This window comes from Rhinoderma darwinii, chromosome 3 (assembly GCF_050947455.1).
Source record: "Rhinoderma darwinii isolate aRhiDar2 chromosome 3, aRhiDar2.hap1, whole genome shotgun sequence".
NCBI lineage: Eukaryota > Metazoa > Chordata > Amphibia > Anura > Rhinodermatidae > Rhinoderma > Rhinoderma darwinii.
The window spans coordinates 313,463,201-313,484,013 of NC_134689.1; the positions used below are offsets into that span (position 1 = coordinate 313,463,201).

Genomic DNA, 20,813 nt, shown 5'->3' on the forward strand with positions numbered 1-20,813 from the left:
GTCGCCATAGCCACCGGGTCTCTGCTGTGTTGCACAGCTGGGACCCAGCGGCAATGCTTTTGCCATCAGAAAAATTTCTGACTGCAAGCATTTAACTCCTCAGATGCTGGTGTCCGATGTGACCACCGGCATCTGAGGGGTTTTTACTGCCCCTTTCACTTCGGGGCCGGTCAGCGGTTCGGCGAGATCTTGGGAGCCGGTGTATTCCTATAGCAGCTGGGAGCCTTGTGAACGCTCCCAGCCCTGCTATGGCAAGATTGCTATTGAGCTCTGCCTGTGGCAGGTCTCAATAGCAATGAACTAATTTTTCATAAACTGTGATATTGCAGTCTATGGCATAAGCGATCTAATGATCGCAGGTTCAAGCACCCTAGGGAGGCTAAAAAATAGTAATAAACAAATGTAAAAAAGGTTTTTAAATATATATATATATATATATATATATATATATATATATAAAAATTAATTATAAAAATGTACAATCACCCCCCTTTCCCTAGATTCCATATAAAAATAAATCAACAAAAATAAAGATATTAGGTATCCCCACGTCCAAAAATGCGCGAACTGTAAAAATATAAAAATATTTTTACAATACAGTGAATGGCTTAGCGGGAAAAAAGGTAAAAATGTATGAATTGCCACTTCAACCCCTCCAAAAAATTGAAGAAAATGAGATCAAAATGCCAGACATTCCCCAAAATGGTATTAATAAAAACGACATATTTCCACATACAAAAAGATGCCTTACGCAGCTCTGTACATAGAAATATAAAAAAGTTACGGGAGTCACAATATGGCCATGCAAAAAAAAATTCTTACAAACATTTACATTTTTTTAAAGGTACTAAAACATAACAAAAAGTATATAAATTTGGAATCACCGTGATCGTACTGACCCACAGAATAAAGATAACGTGTCATATTCACCGTACATTGGACACCTTAACAACAACTGCTGTTTTTTTCCAATCCCATTCTGAATTGTTTTCCAGCTTCCCAGTACATCACACATAATATTAAATAGTACCGTCAGAAAGTACAATTTGTCCCGTAATAATGAAGCCGTCATATGACACTGTCAATGAAAAAATAAAAAAGTTTTGACTTTTTGAAGGCAGGAAGGAAAAAACAAAAGCATGAAAATGAGTCTGGTCCTGAAAGGGTTAATTCTTCAACGGGATGAATAATAGCATGTACATACAGTTCTAAAATTAGGGATTTAAAAAAAAAATCTTGTTGACTTTTAAGGACGTCTTTATAAAATAGTATTTTCTTTTATTTTGCAATTAGTCTTATGTATATATTTCTTATCTCCAATCTAGCCATTCCGCATCAGAAGAATCCAATCACTCTGCCTCCGAGTCAGGCAGCCAATCAGAAAGTGAACAGGCAAGTGAGCAGGCCAGTGAATCCAATAGCAGCTCTGAGTCTTCGGGGAGCCAGTCTGAATCAGAATGTGATTCAAATGGTTCCAAAACACAAGAAGTACTCTCTGATACGAAGGAGAAGTCGGTTCCCAAAAAAGAGAGGTTGGCTGATGTGAAAAAGGTAAGGCCCCGCAGGATTTAGATACAGTGCTGTGAAAAAGGATTTGCCCCTCACCCGATTTCTAACAATGCAGCTTCGGACCATCACACTACCACCATGTTTGACTCTTGGTATGATGTTCTTATGGTAGAAAGCGATGTCTGCTTTACGGCAGGTGTAACAAGACCCATGTCTTCCAAATAGTTACACCTTTGACTCTAGATGGTTTTTGCCAAATGCGAGACGAGCCTTTGTTTTCTTTTTGGTCAGCCGTGGTTTGCGCCTTGCAACTCTTCCATGGATGCCATTTTTGCCCAGTGTCTTTCTTTTTATGAAATCATGTATATCGACCTTAACTGAGAGAAGCGAGGCCTGCAGTTCTTTAGAAGTTCGTCTGGGCTCCTTTGTGACCTGGATGAGTCGTTGTTGTGTTCTTGGTGAAATTTTGGCCACTCCTGGGAAGGTTCACCACTTTTCCAAGTTTACTCCATTTGTGAGTAATGACTCTCACTCTGGTTCGCTGGACTCCCAGGGCCGTCGCAATGGCTTTGTAACACTTTCCAGACTGGTAGATTTCAATGACTTTGTTTGGCATCTGTATTTGAATCTCTTTATAACGTGGCACCATGTGCTGCTTTTTAAGACCTTCTAGCCGGCTTCTCATTGCCAGACAGCTACTGTTTAGGTGATGTTTACATTCAACAGGTCTGGCAGTGATCATGCCTGGTTGTGACTAGTGAAATTCAACCCAATTGAACCAAATTATCAATAGAATTTGGTTAGCTGATTGAATTAGCAGCTAAGGGGGCAATTACTTTTTCCACATAGGGCCAAGTAGGGCTGTACAGATTCTTTTCTTTGAAATAATGAAATCATTATTTAAAAAACGCATTTTGTGTTTACTTGGGTTGATGATCTAAAACATTCAGGTGAAAAACATGCAAAAATAGAAATTGGGCTAATAATACTTTCTCACAGCACTGTATACTGCAGCTGCCAATGTTACACTGTTGGGAATGGGTTTTTATAAATTGGCATTCATATAGTCTGTTTGTCAGGACAAGCTTCCCTATCGGTCACAGTTTTGCCATGGCGTTAACATGAACTTTATTGGGGGAAAGTGCGTGTAAGACACGGTTTTAACATTTGGTACCACAACCTGGTTTTCCATAGATGAAGTTCTAGGAAATCTTCCTAAAACTGCTTCTTCAAGAAAAAAAATCACACCAAAAACATGTGTAATTAATACATAGTTTTATCAACCGTAAGATTCTTATAGTCCAGCGTTAATAGAATGTTGGATTTTTCTGTGCTTTAACTCATTTTCAGTTTTTTCACCTCTTCCCTTATATCTTTGTATTTGGATATTCCTCATTCTAAATATTCCTCTCTTCTCCGTTCTAAACACGTTTTCTATTGGAATTGTTAAATAAACGAAATCCTACTCTATGGTATTTTGTCATCAGGTGGTATTATAGTGATTTTGGTAACAAGGCTCGGATAGCACTAGGTAATGGTGTGGGTGCATGAGTAGGGGCCCAACCCGCGATCAAATAGAGAAGAAGTACTATGCACACCAATATGGAATTATTTATCCAAATAAATAATTTATTTATAGCCAGTGACAGTGCGACGTTTCGGTTACCCGCCGGTTACTAGTTACCCGCCAAGGTAACAGCGCCATCCACGCAGGATACAGCATTGACGAAAGTGCCTGAGGAAGGTCATGGTATTGACCGAAACGTCGCACTGTCACTGGCTATAAATAAATTATTTATTTGGATAAATAATTCCATATTGGTCTGCATAGTACTTTTTCTCTATAATAGTGATTTTGATTACACAGATGATTGGTCATCTTTAGGGTTCCTTTTTATTTTTTAGATGTGGGAAGAATACCCTGATGTGTATGGTGTTAGAAGGTCAAACAGAAGCAGACAAGAACCATCAAGATTTAACATCAAAGCAGAGGTAAGAACCAACATCTCTTGGGGGATTTAAAGGGAATGTGTCGCTAGAAATTTTTTTTTATTTTTTTTTAGTTAAACTGTTAGTATATAAATGATTAAACCTTGTTTTAATTTTTTCACGAGTCAGGAAATATTATAAATTAGATTCTAATTTATAACATTTCCCTGTGCTGGTCACTAGAGGGAGCAATTCCCAAAATTGCAGCATTGGCATGTGGTAAAGCAACCACATTGCTTTATGCTGAAAAATTGGAGAAGACGCACTCGCTCTAGCGTCCTCAAACAATCCCCCCTCCTTTATCCTGGCTAGTTCCAGGAGAAAGGAGGGGGTTGAATGTTCAAACCTCCTACACTGTGTCGCCATTTTTTGAGCGAATACACAGTGTAGTAGGCTTACATACAGTGGTAATCACACAGTAAAACATGAACAAACACAGACATAACTTACCTGCTCCTGCCGCCGCCGCTCCGTTTGCTCCCTCCGCTCCTAGTGCTTGCTTCAGAACACATGTCCGGAAGCCGCGACCGGAAATAGTAATCTTACTGTCCAGCCGCGGCTTCTGGTCCATAAGAAAATGGCGCCGGATGTCGCTCGGCCGAAGACCTACCATTTGGACTGTGTGGGAGCGGCTCCCGTTCGCATTCTCTATGGGGATGTGTGTGCCGTATTCCATCTCTGTATGTGTCGTTAATCGACATACAGAAATGAAAAAAAAAATGGCAGCCCCCATAGAGAAGAAAAAGTTAGAAAAGAAAAAAAAGTAAAACATAAACACACAAATAAATATATATTTTTTTAATAAAACACTAAAAGCAAATTGATATGAAAAAAATATATTTCGCGACACCCTTCCTTTAACAAGATAGATATAGGAGCAAATACAGTGTATTTAGCCTTGCACTATAAGGTAAACTTTTTAATTTTGTGACTCATCTCTGACACTTTTTAAAAAGATTTCCTTCATTACGCAGAAGTAGTAGAGTGAGGATCTCCACTCAGGCATAGACATAAAGGTTTGCTTTAGGCCTCCTTCACATTATGTTCATTCACTGTTAAGCGTGTACGGTGAAAAGCTCCCGGCTTACATTTTAAACGTGTACATAGGCCTTCAGTAGAATGACAGAGGCCACTAGAGCCTCCCTTTGGCCTCAGTTGGGCTGGTATACGTTGCTTTAAAAAAATTTTTTTAGTAGACTATGCTACTCCATCCAACGTAAAAAAAATAATTATACAGCGGTATACGTTTTCTTACACATGAAAGCCTATGGGTGATGTATGCCACTGTATGGCATACGTCACAGGCATCTGTTTAACGTATACGTCATGGGCTTTTTGATAGCTTTTCATGACACATACGTTATACAGAAGCCATTAAAGCCTATAGGCGACGGATACGTTAAAGGGATGCTTAATAGTGGCATCCGTAATCTATATACTATAATACATTTAATGGATATGTCATGAACTGTCATGACCCCACCCCAATTCATGACGTATCCATTTAAAGGATACCATAATAGTCTATGGTGACTAATGCCACTGTTAGGGCGTTCGTCACAGCCTGCGTTTAACGTATATGTCGGGACCTTTTCCCCGCAGTATACATAAAACGTAGTGCGATAAATGTGATGTTAAGGGAATTAGAATAACAATGATGGATGTGATTGGCTAACCATAGAAAGCTTTGAGTTGGATACTAATTATGTTTTTATCACTGAAATGTACAACCCCTTAAACACCTCAGTAAACCGCATCATTAATATGTGCCTGCATACAAATCTATGTACATCTTAAAATGTATATGTGATGTCTTATTATAGATTTAAGCACCGTTGATAATTTAGCTGATTATATATATGACACATGTATGTGCATATTCGTTATGTTGGTTTGTTTCTTAGACCACAGATTCTGAAAGTGAAAGCCCCAGGAGAAGAAGTGCGAGAATGGCAAACAAAATGTAAGTACTTGACCCTAGCAATATGGCATGCTTTGCAGCTTTAGAGAAAAGCCCGATGTGGCGGATCATTTCCACCGCAGATTTTGCTGCAGAATCTCCCTATGCACTGCAAAGGGAGAAAATCACAGCTTTTACGCACAAGATAAGCATGCTGCGGATTAAAAAATGTGACGCAAGCTCTGATTTCCTTGCAGATCTTTTCCGCTTCGTGTGGTGTAAAACTGTTTTAAAAAAACCCATCCACTTGTTTTTTTACTCTGAATTGCACCACAAATCCGCCACGTCCGGCCTTACCCTTATGGGGGTTGTCTCATGTACATGGCAGACTCAAAATTTCTATCTGTTGTCACAGGTTATGTCTATTAAAGGAACATCTCTAAGGTGGACGTTCATGCGCAGATTGGTCTTCATACCAGCTTACTTATATAACGGTAGTCCGCATTGATGTATTTATGTGATCCCTCCCTGCCATCCTGCTGAACAGCTATGAGTGAATGTGAAGCAGGACGGCACGGGAGAATAACAGAAGTCTAGAGCTCTCCTGCTGCACTATTAGTTTGAACAGGATTTCATATGAGCAGTACGGCTTCTGCTCCAGCCATGAGACATCATCATAACTAATGCCTTGGAATAACCTGCTCTTATCTGTAAACTAACTCTGAGCTTGTAAGGGGCAGATACAATTCTCGTTTATTTATGCCAGGCAGGACAGAGAGCTAGTGGTATAGTACCACTTTACCTGCTGTCCAAATTTCTTCCATAAGCAGTAAATATTGGCATACACTGTTTTATAGGTCCCATACATAGCGGTACCGTTGCAGTTTTGCCGAGATTTTAGAAAAAATGGCAAGTGTTTGCCGCGATATTTGGAAAAACTTAGCTGATACCACAATAGTACCGACTTGTGTAGAACCTATAAAATAGTGCATGCCAATATTTACTACTCATGAAAAAAATGTGGAAGTAGTGCCATGGGTCCAGACAGGCTGCCTGGCGTAGGGAGACAGTGCTGATTTAGCCCGCCCATGATCCAGGAAGAGGCAGGGAGCTGCAACAGGGAGGGATTGTGACTAACAGGTGTCACAATGAGTTATATTGAAAAAAAAAGCACATACAAGTGCATTAGATGTTGATATATTAGGACTAGGGAGACTTTGAAATAAAAGTCTTGTGGTGAGACAACCCTTTTAATATTTGCACCATTCAATTATTTTTTTCTTCATTGTTATATATATGGAAGCTAAGCTAATGCTAATGTTCTTTTTAGGCAGAAGAAAAAAATCTCAGATGAAGATGATGATGATGATGATGATGATGACGACGACGATGATGATGAAGATGATGACGCCAGCAGTGGAGAAAGTGACATAGAACAGCCAAAATTCAGATCCCGACGACTTGCGTCCAAAAAGTACGAGTGAATATTTCAGTCCATCTGTGAAGTGAAATTATACAATTCTATGTACGAGCAAGGTACAGGTTTACAAACAGGCAGAATGGCGAATATAAGAATAATTCCTAAGTCGGATATCTTTTATCAACCTATATTGCTAATAAATGTGGATTTTAAAGTATGAGCAAAAATGATGGCTACTAGATTGGCTCGTTTTATACTAGATTTGATAGCGGGACAACAAAATGTTATCAAAGGGTCATGGCACATAAAAGCAGGCATAATAACTTTCGATGCGGAAAAAGCATTTGACAGAGTGGCGTGGACCTGACTTAAGCTAGTACTTGCCAAAATTAGGATTATGTGCAATTTTTTTTTATGATATCTGCAATGTCTAACTAAAGAGGCTCTGTCACCACATTATAAGTGGCCTATCTTGTACATAATGTGATCGGCGCTGTAATGTAGATTACAACAGTGTTTTTTATTTAGAAAAACAATAATTTTTGACGGAGTTATGACCTATATTAGCTTTATGCTAATGAGTTTCTCAAGCTTCTGGAGCGAGCGTGTCAGCTGCATCCTACAGCCGACACTTCAGTGTAACAGTTTAATCCCTTAGATGTCACAGTCAATAGTGACCGCGCCATCTGAGTGGTTAGAAACCGGGGGCAGCCCCCTCTAACTGACATTGTGCCACCGCGCAATTGCGAGGTGCCGATGGTTGTCATGGCAGCCTGAGGTCCTCAAGTCTGCCATCTTTGTATACCATGTGACTCCACAGACCCAGGATTTCCTTTTATATCAGCCCACTTGTTTGGCACTTTGGGGGCTGTTTCAAGGGATATGATTGTACACACTAGTATCCACAACTCTATTAAGTTGTCGTACAGGTGTATTTAATACAGTAAACTGCATAAGATTGTTTTCTTGGTATGTCCTAAGTTTATATGATAATCTTGCAAAGTAGTAAGTTAAAGTTAATTATCTTTTTTATTTATATTTTAGATCGTCATCCAGAGTTATGTTACGAAGCCAAAAGAAGCCACAGCGTGGAAAAAGGAGAAAGGCCGATTCCAGTGAGGATGAAGATGAGGATGAGGACGATGATGCACCTAAAAGGCAGACACGGCGGAGGGCAGCTAAACATGTTAGGTGAGGTAGACCTTCTTTTATTTATTTCCTTCCAGTAAATTGATGTCCGCATTTTGTAAGCAAGGGTTAATAAACCTGAAGTTAGCTATGGACATGAAATAGCTTTGGGTTGAATGATCTTTTGCCTGACAGGTATCAGCCCCAACTACCAGATACCCCCTGAACAAACAATAGGACTCGATAGGTTAAAACCCAACCTGTTGGATCCTGGTTTCTCCTAATAGTGGAGTCTGTCAGGCGGTCTTCATAGACATTATATTGTTGGTGGAAACCATTGAAATTTGTGGGATTTGCTGGGAAATAGACTTGCTACATGTATATATTAACCCTTGCACAACATTAGATGTACATGAATGTCATAGGGGGGGGGTATGGAGCGGGTTTACGGTGTGAGCCCACTCCATACGCTGTGGATGTCAGCTGTATATTACAACTGACACCTGGCTCTAAAAACCAAAATTGGAGATACCTATTTAAAATGACTTGGGGGCCATAGATTTGCATTCATGTACTAATGTTATAATTCCAATATTGTAGCTATAAAGAAGATGATGACTTTGAAACAGATTCTGATGATCTGATCGAAATGGCAGGAGAGGAAGCCGAGGAACAAGAAGAAAGCAATGAAACGATTGAGAAAGTGTTGGAATCGAGGACAGGGAAGAAAGGAGGTATGTTTAGCAAATTAAAGAAACCTAGAAAGAGAGCCGCTGTTTGCTAGTTGTGTTCTGCATTTACGGTTCTGTTATATTGGAGCAGTAAGCCAATCCAAAATCTAATTTCAGCTACTGGAGCCCCTACAACTCTATATGCTACGGAAGCAAATGGGGACCCCTGCGCTGACTTTAATCCTGAAACTGATGAAGGAGAACACCAGTTTCTTATTAAATGGAAAGGCTGGTCTTACATACACAGCACTTGGGAGAGTGAGGAGTCCTTACAGCAACAAAAGGTTAAGGGTCAGAAGAAGCTGGAGAACTTTAAGAAGAAAGATGACGAAATCAAGCAATGGTACAGTTGGATCCTTCTTCTATAAATTCTAGGTGCATGTTGGCACTACTGGGAAAGCATCTTAGACTAAACTTCTCTGATGAGCATGTCCTTTTTTGTTTCTACATTAGGGGACACAGAACCTTGGCAGGGCAATAGTCTATTATTTCCAATAAACTCAATGAGAATTTAGCTTTTCTTTAATGCCTTAAAATGTAAATCAAACTTTTACCCTTCCTTTATTCTGGGGCAAAGAACTGTTATAGGCCTTGTCATGGTTCAGTACAGTAGAATGGAATAGAAAAAGATTTTATAGTGAGTGCAAAAGATCCTCCACCCCAAGCCACTTACACCGCTAGACAGTGTAACGCAGTGGCAGCATACCTTTATTACATGTGTTGGGGCTTTCCAAAGTGTACAAAAAGTAAATTAATTCATATACTAATTAGGGACAAGGTGTCTGTCGAATCGAGAAGTGTCCTGCACTTTCATCTCTAATGTCTCCCCGTCCCCTCTCCTCTGGTTGACTGACGGCTTGATCGGCGTATGATCAGCAGATAAGCAGAGGGTGGATTTTCGGAAGGTAGGGGACGGGGAGGCATTAGGGATGAAAGTGCATCACACTTCCCTATTCAGCAGACACCTTGTCCCTAATTAGCATATGGTGCCAGGGGGAATTAGCCAACTTTTTTAGACTTTTGAAAGCCCCAATATATGTAATAAATCTAAGTCGCCACTTCATAACTCCACACCTGTTTCGTAGTATAAGCAGGTTGGGGCGATGATCTGGTGACAAGTGAATTTCCACCTTTAAAGGCAATGTGTTGCCAGAAAAACATGTTTGTTTTTTTTTAAATTAAACATTTAGTGTGTGGGTGATTAAACATTGTTCAAATTTTTTTTATTTTTTTCACGAGAGTCAGGAAATATTATAAATTAATTCTAATTTATAATACTACCCATTTTTGGTCACTAGATGGAGCTATTCCCAAAATTGCAGCATTGCAACATTGGGTTAAAAGCCCTCGCTCTAGTGAGCTCTCAGCATCCCCCCCTCCTTTATCCTGGCTAGTGCCGGGATAAACGAGGGGTTTGAACGGTGTAACCTCCTACACTGTGTGTCGCCATTTTTTGAGCTAACACACAGTGTAGTAGGTTTACATACAGTAGTAAACACACACAAACACGAACATACATTGAAATCTCTTACCTGCTCCTGCCGCCGCTTCTCCCTCCGGCCCGTCCGCTCCCTTTGCTGCCGCTGGTCCAAGTGCACAAATCCGGAAGCCGCGACCGGAAGTAGTAATATTACTGTCCGGCCGCGACTTCCGGTCCACAGGAAAATGGCGCCGGACGGCGCCAATTTCGAATTGGACTGTGTGGGAGCGGCGCATGCGCAGTTCCCACACAGACGCCGTACACTGAAGTCAATGGGACGGGAGCCGTTCGCAGTCCCTATGGGACTGTGGCTGCCGTATTCCATGTCTGTATGTGTCGTTAATCGACACAGACAGAAATGGAACAAAAAATGGCAGCCCCCATAGGGAAGAAAAAGTGTAAAAATAAGAAAAAGTAAAACACAAACACACAAATGAATATAAACGTTTTTAATAAAGCACTAACATCGTTAACATATAAAAAAATAATTTGTGATGACACTGTTCCTTTAAAAGGAATGAGTCGCCAATTAAATTGTATTTTTTAAGTAAGTTACTTATTTTTATGATATTTTTTTACGTTTTTTTTTTGCTGTATTTTTTTTTTCTTCCACATGGTGGAAAGTATTAACCCCTTAATGACCAACCTATTTTAGACCTTAGTGACTAGGCTATTTTTTACGTTTTTCAATCGTCACATTCCAAGAGCTATAACCTTCTTATTTTTGCGTCGACATAGCTGTATAAGGTCTTGTTTTTTGCGGGACAAGTTGCACTTTTTAATAGCACCATTTTTAGGTACATATTATTTATTGATTAACTTTTATTAACTTTTTTTTTGGGGGGAATAGAAAAAAATCTGAAATTTCGCCACTCCTTTTTGCGTCCTAAATCTACGCCGTTTACCGTGTGGTATAAATAACACAATAACTTTATTCAGCGGGTTGTTACGATTGCAACGATACAAAATTTGTATAGATTTTGTATGTTTTACTACTTACACAGTAAAAACGCTTTTTTTTCAAAATTATTTGTTTTTGTGTCTCCATATTTGAAGAGCCGTAACGTTTTTATTTTTTCGCCGATGCGGTTGTGTGAGGGCTTTTTTTTTGCGGGACGACTTGTAGTTTTTATTGGTACCATTTTGGAGTAGATGCGACTTTTTGATCACTTTTTATTACATTTTTTTAAAGTCAGTATTCACAGAAAACAGCAATTTTTCCATAGTTTTTTATTATTTTTTTTACGGCGTTCACCGTGCGGGTTAAATAATGTAATAGATTTATAGTCGGGGTCGTTACGGACGCGGCGATACCAAATATGTGTAACTTTTTAACTTTATTTTGTTTTTTTAATAGTAAAGCATTTTGTAAGGGGAAAAGCTGGGTTTTTCATTTTTTTCACATTTTTTTTAAAATTAACTTTATTAAACTTTTTTTTCACTTTTTTACTAGTCCCATTAGGGGACTATAATATGCGATTCTGCGATCGCATTTATAATACACTGCAATACTTTTGTATTGCAGTGTATTACTGCCTGTCCTGCGGCATGATCTAGCAGGCATTCACTCCAGGCAGCCTGGGGGCCTTTATTAGACCCCCGGCTGCCATTACAGACACAGACACTCGGCGATCGTATCGCCGGGTGTCGGTGGGAGAGAGAGGGAGCTCCCTCCCTCTCTCCAAAACCACTCAAATGCGGTGCTCGCTATTGAGCACCGCATCTGAGGGGTTAAACATGTGAGATCGACACTAATATCGATCTCACACGGCAGAGCAGGGACGCTCCCAGCCCTCAGCTGCCTCTAGTAGCTGAGAGCAGGGAGATCTGACAGTTCCCTGCCTTGTAAACTTATTCCGATGCCGCGACGTAAAAAGTCTATGGCATCGGAATAAGGCCCGTTAGTGACCGACGTAGAAACACGATGGGCCGGTCACTAACGGGTTAAAGGGAATGTGTCGGTAGAATTTTTTTTTTTTATAGTTAAACTGCTAGTATATAAATGATTAAACATTGTTCTAATTTTTTTAATTTTTTCACAAGTCAGGAAATATTATAAATTAGATTCTAATTTATAACATTTCCTTGTGCTGGGAGCAATTCCAAAAATTGCAGCATTGGCATGTGGTAAAGCAACCTCATTGCTTTATGCTGCAAAGTAGCAGCAAAGTGGATGAGGTTTAACAAATCTCCATGCGCTGTTGAAAATTTACATGAAGAAATTACCCAGCGGTGCAGATTTTTTAATCTGCAGCATAAATTGGCATAGTTGTGCATTTGTTGCAGATTTTCCCCATTGAGTTCAATGGGGAAGTAAAAATCCACAACAAATGGCAAATGCGGAATAGTTGCATTTTCACAGCAAAAAAAAAATGCAACTAGAAGAAGAAAAAAAAATTTCCACTCTAAAATAATTTAAAAAGACCTTACTCACCTTCCCTGGCGCTTCCGTAGCTTCGTGCTCCCTGGTCTGTGTTGAGCTGGCCTCCTGGGACGACGTTTTTTCTCATGTGACCGCTGCAGCAAAACGTGGGAGAAGACCCGATCCCAGGAGGCTGACGCAACAGAGAGCAGCCAATGCAAGCAGAAATGCGTCACTATGGAAACGCCAGGGGAGAGGAGTATGGTCTTCTTTTTTTTTTTTTTTTTTTTTTTTTATCCCCTCTTCTCTGCAGCGGAAAATTCAGTAGAAAGAAAATCTGCACAAACTCGATTAGGTGTGGCCTTTTGCCCAGAATGCCCTGCGGAATCTGAATCAGATTTGCTGTAGAGTTTTCCGCAGCAAATCTGACACGTGCAGTTACCCATAATGTGTCAAGTTGTTCAAATAGGTTTAACCGTATCATGACAGTTTACTATTTCTAGAAGTGTCTATTAGGAATATGAAATACTGTGAAGCAGTACTTGTGTACAGGAGTGAGGGGGGGGGGGGCATTTTATGGCGTTGTAACACAGACTTACTGGCCTTTCTATATTGCATTACATCTGAGGTGATTGTGGATGTTAAACAGGTAGTGCTGATGTTTAAATCTGAATGTATATTTTATTGTTAGGATATCAAAAATTTCTCCTGAAGATCTTGAGTATTATAATTGCCAGCAGGAACTAGCGCTGGAACTGAACAAGCAGTACCAGATAGTTGAGAGGATCATAGGTAAGCAGTTTTATACTAATACAATATTGTGGTTTATACATATATCACCCAGCGGTCACTGCACCATTGGATGTATCGGCAGGATTTTGCTGCCTGTGGCCGGCCAAACCGTTTTCTGGCTTACCTTGGATTGTGTGAATAGTAATATCATATCTGCAGACTTTACGTGTTTGCATTGATGAATAATGATCTCTATATTGGTTTACAGCTGTGAAGACGGGTAAATCTGGCTCTGGACACTCTGACTTTCCAGGTAATGCAATATGTCAATCAAACTTAGGGAATATTGGGCATAGCAACATAAACCCGCCTGGTACTATTTTCTTTTCTGTCTTAGGTATGTTTCTGATTTCTCGCTTTAGGGGCTTTTACTGAACCTGTATTCTATATTTCTTGTTACATTTCTGTCTTTATTTAGCTTATTCATGCCGAATACTCCTGCTATTTTGCGCATGCCTGTCATGAAAAGGCTTAGGTAGAGGGTTCAAATATTTTTTTATTAACAATTTGAAGTTTCATTCTATTTTCCTTTGCACTTTCTTGGATAATTTAGTTAGAAAATTAGAATTGTAAACTAGCTGCGTATGACTTTATGTGTTAAGCAGCTACTACGGGCTGCAGCCTTGACTCTAAACACTGTGGTCAATTGTATTCCAGTCCACAGCAGGAGGAACTCTTCCTCCAATGAGCCGGAGTACCTGTGCAAGTGGATGGGTCTCCCCTATGCTGAGAGCAGCTGGGAGGATGGTGCTCTCATAGGGAAGAAATTTCAGCACTGTATTGATAGTTTCAACAGTCGGAATAACTCAAAGAACACCCCTGTGAAAGACTGCAAGGTGTGTAGAATATTCTGTATTATATTGGTTACATCGACAACTGTATTAAATCATTGTAATGCATTCCTTTATATTTCCCTACTACTTTAAAGGGGTTATCTGGGATTTTAAAATTGATTGCCTATCCTTAGGGTAGACCATCAACATTAGATCGGTGGGGGTCCAACTCTCCGCACTGCCGTTGATTAGCTGTTTGAAGGGGTGCGGAGCTCATACAAGCGCTGTCTCCTCTTCATTGTTTACGTAGGTTTTATTCCTGTTCGTGCTTGCACACGCCGTTATTGTCATAGCAGCTGTGCAAGGTATTTCAGTGTTGTCGCATTCAAGTGAATAGGGCAGGGCTGCAATACCTCACACAGCCGATACGAAAGTAACAGGAATAAAACCTACGTAAACAACGAGGAGGATGCAGCACTCGAACAAACATCTGATTGGCATGGGGTGCGGAGAGTCACCGGTTAACCCCTTTAATGACAATGTTAGATACATTTCCAGTTTTTTTCCCTTTTGGTACTGTAAAAAAAAGTGTTACCAATAAAACTAAATCTGTGTGAGTGTGATAATCGAATATGTTTCTATGCTCTCCAAAAAGATCCTGAGACAGAGACCACGGTTTGTGACGTTGAAGAAGCAGCCCTCTTATATTGGTGGTGAGGGACTTGACCTTCGTGACTACCAACTGGAGGGCCTCAACTGGCTGGCACATTCTTGGTGCAAGTATGTATCAATCTTCAATTTTAATTTTTCTGTCACAGGCCTTGTATTGTATCACATTATGTGTCACAGGCATTGTATTGTATCACATTATGTGTCACAGGCCTTGTACACACAGTGCAGTTTTAATGCCGTTTTTATAAGCAAAACTAGGACTGTATCTAAGAAAGTAAAATATAAGTCTTCCCTCGTACTTTTTCTCTGATTTACTCCTATTTTATTTATTTTTTTACAAAGAAAAAGGCACACAGACTTTGAATTCTTGAAAAACTGCGCTGTGTAAACAAGCCCTTATGTTGCTTAGTTGTAATTGACTACTTACCTTATTTTTATTGATTTATTTCCTGTTTCTTATATAACACTAATATATTACCCAGCACTGTACAGAGTCTCGCAGTCTAATTTTCCTATCTCAGAAACACACCGAGCCACCCACAAAGATGTTTTACTATATATTAAATGTTGGATTAAGTCTGTTCATATACTTCTATCTAAAAATAAATACTTTTTTTTCTTTTTGCGGCCACAGAAATAACAGTGTAATCCTTGCGGATGAGATGGGCCTGGGAAAGACCATTCAGACAATCTCCTTCCTCTCTTACCTGTTTCACCAGCATCTGCTTTATGGCCCATTTCTCATAGTGGTTCCCTTATCTACACTTACTTCCTGGCAAAGGGAATTTGAGGCGTGGTCTCCTGAAATAAATGTGGTGGTTTACATAGGAGATGTTGGGAGTAGAAATACGGTATGTAGTCAACGGCTCTACTGGAATAAATCTGTCCATATTAAAGCCATTCATGCATGACGGTGAATGAGCTCGGATGTTGTTTCACAGCAGTCTGATTTCCCCACTTACAGATAAGGGAGTATGAGTGGGCTCATCAACAGAGCAAGAAGATGAAGTTTAATGCACTACTAACAACGTATGAGATTTTACTGAAGGATAAGGTAAGCAATACTAGTGTTTACAGCTCTCTTGTTTCATGCATGTGTGTTCTGCTCTGTTCAAACTGGTGTCGTGGCTTCAATTTTAACAGGATCCATGACACATCTGCTATGGTCAGTCATTATGCGTTTGATGGATCCATTATGATCTGTTTCATGGGTTTTTTTGTTCCCCTATTAACTGATGAGAGGTTTGTGGGCTTTTTTATTTATTTTTTCCGTTTTTTTGTGTTACTGGAGAAAAGTGTGCAACATGCTATGCGATTTCAATTTTCAAAGAGCAATGAAAACTTGATGGAAAAGAACTAACAGTAGTGTGAACAGAGCCTAAGGCGGGATTCACACGACCGGGTCGGGTCCGAGCCCGAGTGCCGGCCGGTAAAATCGGCCATTCTGCCCGGCCGGTTTGCATAAAGTTATGCATCCGTGCCGGGCCGGGCAGATCCGGACAGTGACATCAGCGGCAGCTCCTGAAGGGGAATCCCCATGTGTTCGGGGATTCCGCTTCAGGAGTTTCCCCTGATGTCACTGCCCAGATATGGACAGAGACATCAAGCGCTCTGTCCAGGAGCGGAATCCCCGAACACACGGGGATTCCGCTCCTTCAAGGAGCTAAAGTGCGGCTAGCACATAGCAGAGCGGGGAGATACCTCCCCGCTCTGCTATAGTGGCGTCGCTGCAGTAGTAGCAGCCGCAGCAGCTGCTGCTACTAGCGGCGCCATCTAAGGTGTCGCCGAGCCAGGGTGCTTTTAACAAGCAGGGGAAGGGAGCCAGCGCAGCGCTCCCTCCACCTGCTGTACACCCCGGCCCTGCAACACAGTGTGCAGCGAGGCCATTCGTCAGAATGGCATCAACTCCTCCTCCTCACATGCACTCTGCGCTGTGAGGAGGAGGAGATAGAGCGCAAGCCACGGGAAACCCGGCCATCACTCGGAACACATTCCGGTGATGGCCGTGTAATACCCGGCCCCATAGACTTCTATGGGAGCCGGGCGGCCGGGTGCCCGGGCAAAGATAGAGCATGTCCTATTTTTTGACGGCCGGATTTTCCGGCCGTCAAAAAATCGGTCGTGTGAATAGCCCCATTAGGGGTCTATCATTCCTAATGCAGCCGGGTGCCGGCCGATTTATGAACGGCCGGCACCCGGACGGGAAACCCTGCCGTGTGAATGAGGCCTTATGCTATCTGTAATATAACGGAACTATCTTTTTATCTCTCTGAAGGCTGTTCTGAGCAGTATTAATTGGACTTTTCTTGGAGTTGATGAAGCGCATCGGTTGAAGAATGATGACTCGTTATTGTACAAGACACTTATAGACTTCAAGTCCAACCATAGGTTGCTGATTACTGGAACTCCCCTCCAAAATTCATTGAAGGAACTCTGGTCACTCCTGCACTTTATTATGCCAGAAAAGTAAGAACTGCATCTGGTCAATTAGCCCTCCCCTCCAGGACCTTAACACTGTAACATTATATTGACATCCTCTGGTCATTGAAATTTTCTTTTTTCATGATACGGTCCTTGTACACTTTTAGTGTAAGGGCAAATTCACACCTACGTTGGTCTTTCCATTGGGGTGTCTATGGTTTTATCGGAAACAATAGCGCAGCATCTGATGCTGCGCTTCTGTTTCCGGTGTTTTTGGCTAGATCTGCGACAAAGGCTTCTAACGGAGCCTCCAACACGGATGTGAACAGGTCCTAACTGTCTGTGGTTCTAGCTAGAAGTTATGCAATGCACTTATCCTTTCAATAACTTGCTAGTTGTCTTTTGGCAGCTGGGCCTGGTTCTATATTCTTCTATATATCTTCTATATATGTCTAGTCTACAGTTGAAACAGATGCTGTTGTACATGAAACAATTTTCTTTTTTTTTAGGTTTGAATATTGGGAGGATTTTGAGGATGAACATGGAAAAGGAAGAGAAAATGGTTATCATAGTCTCCACAAAGTTCTTGAGCCATTCTTGCTGCGTAGAGTTAAGAAAGATGTGGAAAAATCTCTTCCAGCTAAAGTAGAGCAGATCCTCCGCGTAGAGATGTGTGCTCTGCAGAAGCAGTATTACAAGTGAGTCTTCTGCCCACAGCAATTTAACTTTAGATCGTTTCTGGTTTTGTGCCATCTGTTTCCTGCTCACAGCAGCTCTTGCTTTCCATGTTTTCATGAAGGTGGATCTTAACAAGAAATTACAGGGCTTTGTCCAAGGGAACAAGAGGTAGCACATCTGGCTTCCTTAACATTGTAATGGAACTCAAAAAATGCTGCAATCACTGCTTCCTTATCAAATTCCCAGAAGATACCGAAAAGGAAAGCAGGCTTGAAGGTCTACAGGTTAGAAAACAATGCTGCCGTTTTGCTGTTTTCACACTGGTCTCTGAGCCCTCAAAACCGCTGACACTACATATTTAGTAGAGATCACTTTTCAGCAGTTATCGCTCTATCATCACAGTCAGTATTATAATGAAAAGTAACAGCTCTGTTATAAAGCTGGGTTCAGATAACACAGGATCACACCAGTGATAATAGGTTATGGCGACTGCTCTCCTCCTTCCCCTCTTGGCACGGTATTCTCTGTACATGTCACAGAGCATGCCCACAACACTCTCGCATAGAGATCAATAGGTCATTTGTTGACTGAGGTTTCTTAAGTTTAGGTGGCTTGTACAGCAGATCTCTGACCTGCTTTTCACAGGTCAGAGCAGCAGCTCAGACAAGATGGCTGCCCTGCAATCATGTACAGAAAATAGAATACAACATTATACAATCCGAAAATAAAAACCTCAGAAAAATTATGTTTCAATATATTTTTAATTAGTATAAAAACAAAATAGGTAATACACTCCCGTTAAGCAGGTCGTTTTCTGTTTCATGACAAACCTCTCTGCAAGTCAGCGGCTTAAAACTGCACAGATTAAATCCTATAGCCATGCAAAATCCATTGTCAACGAAGATTTAAGAATACATCACAAATGTGTTTTTAAAAAAATAAATCAGTTTATGCAGTTTTTTCAAGCAGTAAAACATCTAAATTGCTCTTGTCTTTTGATCTAAACCTTTGATAATGAGCATTTTTTTTTCTTACAGTCCTTGATAAAGAGCAGCGGAAAACTCGTACTTTTAGACAAACTGCTGACCCGACTGCGGGAAAGAGGTAACAGAGTGCTCATCTTCTCTCAGATGGTGCGCATGCTGGATATCCTGGCTGAATACCTCACCATAAAACACTACCCTTTTCAGGTACTGCAATGGGAGAACGGTTATAAATACATTTGTAAGGAGATTCCATTGTACTAAAGGGTTTTGTCTCTTTGAGAAATAATAGCTTTAATATGACAATATTGGGTACATTTTAATAGTTAGTGGTCGTCCGGTTGTTGAAAAAAAAATAAAAAGATGCATATGTCTTAAAGCAAAAAAAAAAAACGACTCACCTCTTCAATGCAGCGGTCCCCGATTACAATATGCCAGCTATGACGTGCCGGAACATGACCTTTGCAGTTAATCAGTGTTCTCACTGTTATGGGAAGACCCTTCTTTAAGTTTATACTTCCGACCTCCCCCACTGATGGGCATCTGTTAATTAGCTGTGCAGTTGATTTTCTTACCGGTGTCTTTCTTCTTGAATTATCAGCTCCGATCCTTTGGTTATACCAAGTGACCCGCACTCTGACACTCCGAATCATACAAAATCTTCAGTGTGGACCGGAAGTCAGTCTCTCTATGCAAGCCTATGACAGCCTCAACGTGAGTCTCATAGGAATGCATAGAGAGTTTGACTTCTGGTCTACACTGAAGACTCTGTATGATTCGGAGAATCAGAGTGCGGGTTATGTGGTAGAACCGCAGGAACGGAGCTGATAATTCAAGAAGAATGCTGTTAGCTCTGGTGAATTCTATCACCGGGACTGACAATTCGGTTTAAAACTACTTCCCCTCCTTGTGATGCCGCGATCACTTATGACAAGCGTTAAACGGCCGGGACCTGAGTTGTCTCAATCTGTCAGTCACAGTTAACTCCTGTGGGTGATCACATGGGCACATCCGTTGTGCCCCCGCAATCACAGTGGCGTAAATGTATGGCACAGGGTGCCAATTACTATCTTCAAGCAATGTATATTTATAGTGAATGTTGCCAAGCGTTTAAAATAGCTTCCAAGAGAAATGTCTGTTGTCCGACAAATAAATTCCTGATTCTACGTCATGACTTTTAACGCTTGCTGTGTCTAGAATAAAAGGACTAGCACTCAGATCTCAATGTCATGAGCCATTAGAGGGGGGGGGGGGGGGGGTTCTGACTGTATTAGCAGTTTAACCCTTTCAGGACCAAGCTCATTTTGGCCTTCAGGACCAGCCCCATTTTTTCAAATCTAACGTATGTGGTAATAACTCTGGAATGCTTTTGCCTATCGAAGCGATTCTGGGATTGTTTTCTCATGACATATTGTACTTTGTTAGTGGAAAAATTTGGTCAATAAATTCATCGCTTATTTGTGAAAAACATCAAAATTTAAAGAAAATTAGCAAAAATTATGATTTTTCTAGTTTTAAATGTATCTGCTTGTAAAACAGATAGTAATACTACACAAAATTGTTACTATTTCATATATTCCATATGTCTTTATATTTGCATCGTTATTTGAACATTAATTTATTTTTCTAGGACGTTACAAGGCTTAGAACTTTAGCAGTAATTTCTCACATTTTCAAGAAAATTTTAAAAGGCTATTTTTTCAAGGACCAGTTCAGTTCTGAAGTGACTTTGAGGGCCTTATCTACTAGACAGACCCCATAAATCATCCCATTTTAAAAACTACACCCCTCAAAGTATTCAAAACAGCATTCATAAAGTTTCCTAAACCTTTAGGCGTTTCGCAGGAATTAAAGCAAAGTAGAGGAGAAATGTACAAATTTTATTTTTTTTGCCGAAATTCATTTGTAATACATTTTTTTCTGTAACACAGAAGGTTTTACCAGAGAAATTGTCCAGATTCTGCAGTTTTCAGAA

At 40.5% G+C, this 20,813-nt stretch overlaps 1 protein-coding gene across 2 annotated transcripts in view; it reads left to right on the top strand.

The window, feature by feature from the left end:
* Positions 1-20,813, top strand: part of CHD2 (chromodomain helicase DNA binding protein 2) — a 98,338-nt gene that overhangs the window by 29,034 nt on the left and 48,491 nt on the right. For both annotated transcript variants that reach the window (XM_075858220.1, XM_075858222.1), the window contains exons 3-19: positions 1,326-1,551; positions 3,415-3,501; positions 5,403-5,461; positions 6,729-6,872; positions 7,863-8,009; positions 8,547-8,680; positions 8,795-9,020; positions 13,211-13,311; positions 13,520-13,564; positions 13,969-14,147; positions 14,740-14,864; positions 15,391-15,607; positions 15,721-15,810; positions 17,032-17,222; positions 17,687-17,875; positions 17,977-18,139; positions 18,893-19,045. In XM_075858220.1, coding sequence (XP_075714335.1) covers positions 1,326-1,551; positions 3,415-3,501; positions 5,403-5,461; positions 6,729-6,872; positions 7,863-8,009; positions 8,547-8,680; positions 8,795-9,020; positions 13,211-13,311; positions 13,520-13,564; positions 13,969-14,147; positions 14,740-14,864; positions 15,391-15,607; positions 15,721-15,810; positions 17,032-17,222; positions 17,687-17,875; positions 17,977-18,139; positions 18,893-19,045 — 2,476 coding nt within the window. The remainder of the gene's footprint in view (positions 1-1,325; positions 1,552-3,414; positions 3,502-5,402; positions 5,462-6,728; positions 6,873-7,862; positions 8,010-8,546; positions 8,681-8,794; positions 9,021-13,210; positions 13,312-13,519; positions 13,565-13,968; positions 14,148-14,739; positions 14,865-15,390; positions 15,608-15,720; positions 15,811-17,031; positions 17,223-17,686; positions 17,876-17,976; positions 18,140-18,892; positions 19,046-20,813) is intronic.